The 7,388-nt window shown below is 36.7% G+C and overlaps 1 protein-coding gene across 1 annotated transcript in view; it reads right to left on the bottom strand.

The window, feature by feature from the left end:
• Positions 1-865: 865 nt before the first annotated feature.
• The window catches only part of lypd6 (LY6/PLAUR domain containing 6), a 29,591-nt gene continuing 23,068 nt past the window's right edge, over positions 866-7,388 (bottom strand). The window contains exons 2-5 of the mRNA XM_016534411.1: positions 6,647-6,812; positions 3,260-3,358; positions 2,366-2,496; positions 866-1,375 (exon numbers count right to left, since the gene is read on the bottom strand). Of these exons, the coding sequence (XP_016389897.1) occupies positions 1,202-1,375; positions 2,366-2,496; positions 3,260-3,358; positions 6,647-6,764 (522 nt within the window). The 5' untranslated portion in view covers positions 6,765-6,812 and the 3' untranslated portion in view covers positions 866-1,201. The remainder of the gene's footprint in view (positions 1,376-2,365; positions 2,497-3,259; positions 3,359-6,646; positions 6,813-7,388) is intronic.

Below are 7,388 nucleotides of genomic sequence, written 5' to 3'. Positions count from 1 at the left end.
ATTTTATATTATAGTTAAGATGAGAGTAAAAACTGATTTTGAAAACATCTTATGTACATAATGTTATAAATCTGAGATAACGAGAGCTGATTTTACATCAGCACATTCAGAGACATGTTTAATGCATATGATCTCAGATTGTTCAGCCAGGCCTACTCAAGGTAAAGGGGGTTTGTGTATTACTAAACTGGCACTAATTGGTCCATAATTACCTGAGTGAAGGTTTTGAGCCCTTCTGTGATCACCATGCCCTTTATATTGTACTGAAGTAAACAAAAAGTTTTCAGTGAATGTTACAATACTTTTCATAACTCAACAAAAGATGGAGAAGAAACAGGAAATAGCTTCATTTACAGCCGGGCAGATCGCCTAAACCAATCATAACGCCTGAATAAAATAACACTGTCACTGCAGACTCAACACTTTTTGTTGATTGCACAGTCAGCCAGGAATTATGATTAGAAAATATTATAGTACACAACAACAGACTGACAAATGTATAGGAATATATATATTTATAGCCCTTCACTGTAGGCTATATGGACATTCAATGCACTACGCTTTCACATGATAATCTGTACTCAAGTGCTTTAGGAATACATGTTGCATTATGACACAAATACACAGTGCAAAACTAAAAGAGAATGTTCTTTTTATAGGAGTGAGGAATGCTGGACGACACACTGAACTTGGTTCTATAGGTGCCAAACCCTTTTCCATGATGACAAAAATACTCTAACAGTGATGAGAGGGGTGGGTGGAAAATTCATGTAGCTTGACCCCTAAAGTTAGGGTCATACCTACAGCCAACAACACATAGTTCAGCTTCCTACAAAAATGAATAATAAAAAAATAAATATATCTATACAAATGTACAAAACACAACTAACATTAATACAAGTAAAAAAAAAAAATGTGCACGTTTGTGTCAGTTTTGCCATAAATATCCCCGTCCCATGTCCATCGCGAAAAACTCGGAAACATCTATTAGACAAGTCCACTCAGCTTCAGGGAAACCACCCAATAGTTTTTTTTCATATCGAACATTAGTATAGGATTCATAAAAATGTATTCAGAGGAAATAAAAAGTCCAAGAACTAACACTTCATTTTGAGGAAAGTAAAGCCCACAGCTGACTGGCACAAGTCAACGGTTTCCTAAATTACTGCCATAATGGTTTATTCCACTCCGGGCGATTCTCTTAGTTAATACTGTGGAGCATCAGGCTGATGATACAGACAGAAAGCAGCAGCGTGGGACTCTGTGCTGGTTGAACGCTCTCGTTAATGGGAGATGTGGTGGCAAAGATGGCGTCAGTCTCGTTTTGTGGGAGGGGCATGTTACAGATGTTCCCCTCACAACAGGATATACACACCTGGATGGAGAAAAAGCAAACAATAAACAGAAGTGTTAAATGAATAAAAAGTTAAACGAACAAGTGTTACATGAATACAGAGATGTACACTTCCCGAAGGAATGCCAGTGCTTGAAAACACGAGAAACAGCACTAGCGAACGGTAAAAAAGCACAGAATGCAAGGTATTAAAAATAAATACAAATAAATAAATAGTTGAAAGATCATTTTTATCTCAAATTTCTAAAAGTTTACAAAAATTTACACCATACCTCAGGATGAAATGTTCTCCAAAACAAAGCTAGTGTTAAGCGTTTTGAGCTAAATCAGTTGCTGAAGTTGATTAGGCCAGAATGTTAGTACAGTGCTGCACTGTAATAAAAGGCTCAACATCACCTCTCTGAACATAAACAGTAAACAGTCATTATTTAAAGTTTACCTAGAGAAAAAAATCACTTCAGACAAACACAAATACATTAAACCTTTTTTAACCCAAGAATGAACCTTCAGCTTCTAAATTTTCCCTTTTAGTGTAGCTGTGGCATCTTTACGCTGCATTTATCTCTCAATCTGGCCTCCTCACATTTGCCCCCTGCCCTCTGCATAACTCCTGTCCTGTGCTAGAGGTAAAAGGTAAGACACAAAGAGTTCAGGGAGTGACCAGGCGCACCTTTCAGCAAGGATTACTCAAAGAAGGATTACTGAGAGAGACGGCAGCATAACTCACACCTTTATCTCATCTGCAGCGAAATCACTTGAGAGGATAAATGGATTAACTAAAGAGCTGAGTTTAGTGTCGCTGACTGAGCCAAATCCTACAGGCAGCAGAGCCAATCAGAAATGTGTTCATCAACCACTCGACATGTTTTCTTTAAGATCACTTCAAGTGGACTGTGTAAAGTGAGATGAGAAGATAAACGAGGATGGATTTCAGCAGGGTGAGCAAAACACAAACTGGACACGTTTGGTCTGAAACATAAGTTACTTGATATAATGTGAGTTGTATCTCACCTTGTTTCCTTCATGATCCACCTCAGAGCACCCTGTTGCAAGACAGTCTTCCAGCGCCACACAACGCTTTGCCACCAACACTGTGTTTCCATCCCAGCTCATCTTATGTTGTGTGTAGCAATATCTGCTCTCTAAAAGTTACAAAGAAGCTTTACTTAGTTTTCTCAAGGACATACTGTATACATCACAAAAGACAGCTTTAAATTCTGACTGATAAAGGAGTCAGATTTCAGTGAAAAAGCAACATTCCTCCAGGGATTTTTTTTTTTTTGCTTCGGATATTGCAGAACTTGCTCTCAGCCACTTTAAAAATCTTTAATAAGTGCCCTTGAAATGTGAGTCTTACAGTAACACAATATTTATGAACTATGTAGAAACACTGAACACAACCATATTTGGGCATTCCTGGAAATATATACATTCCCTGCAAATGTGCAGATGATCTGCAGCAGCATGTGCTTTACTGAAGGAATGAGTGTCTGTAAGGGGTTACAGCTCCTTAGTCATTAACACAGTGCTGTAAATCAGACCCAAAGCAGCACAGGACTCCTTATATGGGGGGCGATTCATGGCAAAAACATGTACTGAATACATACATGGAGCAACTCACAGGCAAAGCAGGACCTGAAACATACTGACCCTGCATCTTATTCACTAAATGCACTTCAATAGCACTACACCTAGACTATTTAAATGCACCGTAATTGTTTCATTATAGATTGTGCCTTATAAAAAAAAAAGCCAGGGCTTTTTTGTTGTTGTTTCCCAGAATGACAAAAATACTGTACTTTTGTTTCAAGACACACACTGCAAGACAAAGAGAAATGATGAAATGTCTTTCAAAGGAATTCAGACTGCTCTGTAGTAGGAGAGAGGTAATGGAGTTGTTGGTACCTCGTGGACAGTAGAGATCTGGAGCCCAGCGGTTGCATTCATAGTTGTCAGGTGCATCTTCACATGTAAAACATTTAAATCCTCCTGGATATGGAGTTGCTGGAAAACCAGATGACAGGAGAATAATAATCAATGTTAACAGAATGGAAATTATTTGGCAATAGCAAAACTGCTGGTGAAATCAATTAACTTACACAATTATTATGTGGAATGTTTTTTTGTTTTTGAAAGTTTCTTATGCTCACCAAGGCTACACTTATTAATTTTATTTTATTCTATTAATTTTATCAATACATTTTTAAAATATATTTTTAATAATATATTTTATTTCACTACATTCTAAAAACTAATATAAAAAAACTGAAATATTATTAAAATTTAATATTTTTGCAGAAATCATAATGCATTTTTTAGGATTCTTTGATGAATAGAAAGTTTAAAAGAACAGCATTTATTTCACATTAATATTTTTTACAACAATGTAAAAGTCACTTTTGATCAATTTAATGCATCCTTTTGCTCATTAAAAGTATTATTTTTTTTTCAATTGATTGTGTGTTGGCATAATGTTACAGTATGTTATGCTTCTTTTCCCCCCAAAAAACATTCATTTTAAAAAATATAAGTACAAAATAGTGATTCTTGCTCTGAGAATATCAGTATTGTAATGTAAAATACCACAATGTTTAAAAATATTGTATTTTTTCCTCTATGGAGCAAGTCAAACATTTTCATCTGACATTATAATTTACACACTGTGTTTGCAGATTAGATGAAATGCCACTTATTTCACTTTTAAATGAATCACACTCAGAGAAAGGTTTTATGTACCTGTATCGATTTCCTAATCATCAGGAACACCTGCCATATGGACTGAGACACTATCTAATCAAGGGCACTTCCACCAGCATTTGCTGTTATTTCTTAGGTGAAAAAAAGCCCTTAGGAACACAGTGTGCTTATTCTCTTTCTGGAGTTCCTCAATCAGATTACACAGCTCACATGAAACAGAAACATCAGTCTCTTTTTTTGTTTTTAGTTTTAAGAAGAAAACCCTCTTGTTGACCTCACCCAGCAAACATTTAAGGATCTGATCAAATGACCACTTTAAACAAGCCATTCATTCATCCAGACAGCCCTGTTGTGTTATTACTTCTGAGGTCTCTAAATAGCTCTGTATATTCAAACAGAGCTTAGTAGCTCATTTTTGACCTACAGTTTAACTGTTAAGTCCCCCAAATTCTTGTGACAAATAAAAGTGGTCACTAAATAATGAATACAATGATACAACTAACTGTAACCCCTCTTAGATATTTATAGCACAGACTTAACGAGGTGAGAGGAGCACTGTAGTTAAAACAACAGCAAAACATGAACAGTCCAACACATTTTTATGTCGGATGTCATTATAACATTATACATTTTTCTTCCTTTCCTCCAGCTAATTTAATATGCACGTCTTGTGTGTCTGTTTCATTTTTGGTGTCAAAAAGGAGAAAACAAAACAATTTGTAACATAATTCAACGTAAGCATGCTTTTGAGTTTTTCAGCTTTTTATAATGAGCCCATTTTTGAAAGTCACCTGCATTTTGTAAACACACTCATGGTTGCATTGTAAAGTAGCGCTAACTACGCTAAGTAGCTGGAGTGTGTTTTGTTTTCTGAATGATCTCATGGGGTTGTAAATCCACACTTGCCATCTGGAGTCATGAAACAAAATGAACTCCATCATCATCATAAATCCTCTACGTCAATATGCAACAGCTGGATATCAGCAGGTCACAAAATCCGTGCTGGTGCACAAACTATTTTGGGATCTCATAGGAACTGATTTGTTTTAACCTCACACACACATACACACACTCAATCCCCGCTGGGCCATTGAGCAGATACGGATATCTCCAGCTGCACACCGGAGAGCCGGCACACAGCTAAAAGGATTTTGGGAGGTCCTGCTCACTGTGATGAAAGAGTTTGGGATTTCACAGATTAATTCTCTCAACAGAACTGAAACCAACCTCTACTCTCTTTCATTATGGCTAAATTGTACTTGAACAATACCACATGTATCCAACTGATTCTGAGATATTAAAGTTATGTACTGGTAACAAATTATTGTAACTTCCATTATAAGTCATTGACTAACATGTAATGCATAGAACATCAGTACATTCAAATATAAATAATAATCCAGCGAGATTGTTAAGTGTACCTAGTGTACATAGGACAAAAGTTGTTTTAAACGCAAACGGTGGTCACATCAAATACTGATTTTATTTAGTTAACAGAAGTTAATTGATAACTAAAATAATTTTTTGACATTCATTTTGAAAGTATCCTCACTTTACAGCATTTTTACACAAGTGCCGAAAACTTTGCACAGTACTGTAGCTTTGCAGGTAGGTTTCTTCAAGGATCTTGGAGACGCTGCCACAGTTCTTATGGATTTAGTCTGTCTCAGTTTCTTCTGATTCTTCATGTCATCCCAGATAGACTAATGTAATTTCCCAAAAGCATAGTAAGCCTAAGTAGATCGTAGACCCATTGCCACCAATGGTCTCTCCAATCAACTTAGCTTACGATGCTTTTGAGATTTTTTTTTTGCCTCTGTGCGGAGCACCAGCTGTTGTCAGACTCCTTGTGCATTAAAAAAAATCTCACTGGATTATTACAATTAATGGCAAAAGGAATGTTTGAAAATGTAAACTGATATTTCCTACTGACACACTACAGCAAAATACAGAAATAACTGGTTTAAAACCATTTTTTGTAGGTGAAAATACATTTGCACAATAGTGTGTGTGTGTGTGTGTGCTTTATATATATATATATATATATTTATTTATTTTTTTTCGCTGTTGACTATGACTTGATGAATATTGTTAGAAAATGTTACCCATATATAACATATATATATATATAAATATATTTGATGGGCGGAACAATTTCCCCATGAAGGAAAGGCTACACTTACCCATGGCACCATGGCCATTGCCACATGCTTTGAACAATTGATTTAGCATCAGCAGGCATGGTAGGCAATCCATGAGTTTCAGGGTGGGGGATCTTAACACAGCTGCTATGTCAGCTGAGACGCTGAGTTTAGCTACAGATCACTGGCCTGATGCTCAACCACTAATACAGCCTGGAAGGCCTGGCCAATTATTAGGACACAATAGAAAATCTAGAACACCACATTTGGAATAAATCTGCCTGCGTTCAGAACCTGAAGGTGTAACAGCTCCCCACCAGCCTTTATAGAAGTCATGACTGACAGCTGATGTCTGACCCTTTTGATCTTCCAGATGACTCAGGAAAAACATGGATTATACCGGTTTCATTTTCAAGGCTTTGGCAGAATCTAAGAAGAAAGAAGAAATACTTACTTGAGGGATGGAGAAAAACAATGTCTTTTTCTGTGAAGTCCCTCGATTGAACCGCTTTGATCCAGCCGGTGATGGCGGTCAGCATTAGGCCCCAGGCCATGAGAGGCCAGGGTTCCATAGCTGGAGGAAAACTCACATGAGCAGGTACCCAGATCCAACACGGCACCTGTTAAACAAAACAATTTATTAAAAAACATAAAACTAGAGTCATACAAAACAACTTAATTAACTATAGGCACCAAATAAATGAAGTTTAACAAGGGAATAAAGAAACATCTGCTGAAGATAGAAAGAAAACTCTAGAGTCTATAGGATTAAAGCAGTTCAAAAGCGGTGTTATCTCCAAAACACTGGACACAAAGAGGCATGCTTGTTATTCCAGCAAGTGCTTCATTATATCAATGACAATGTCAGCAGTCTGCCAATGTCCTGACCCTCAGCAACAGTGACCCTCTTAGCCGTTTGCTTTGGTTGTTGGCAGCAGAACAAACACTCATCTATTGTTTTCAATTACTGAATGCCATGCTTACGATTAGTGCTGGGCGGTATAATCAAAAATTTATATCACAGTATTTTTCAAAATTAGACCGGTTTCACGGTATTTTTTTTTTTCATGCATGACCGGGTGTTAACCATATTTTCTACTGATCGAGAGAGGAAATACTGCAGTATATTGACTTAGAATGCCCTATTTTACTGTCATGATGAGTGAATATTGTCAAAAAATACCACACTAAATAGT

Source organism: Sinocyclocheilus rhinocerous, unplaced genomic scaffold, assembly GCF_001515625.1.
Source record: "Sinocyclocheilus rhinocerous isolate Xijiao unplaced genomic scaffold, SAMN03320098_v1.1 scaffold3807, whole genome shotgun sequence".
Taxonomy (NCBI): domain Eukaryota; kingdom Metazoa; phylum Chordata; class Actinopteri; order Cypriniformes; family Cyprinidae; genus Sinocyclocheilus; species Sinocyclocheilus rhinocerous.
The sequence above is the reverse complement of the archived record's forward strand: the minus strand, read 5'-3'. Positions and strand labels throughout refer to the sequence as shown.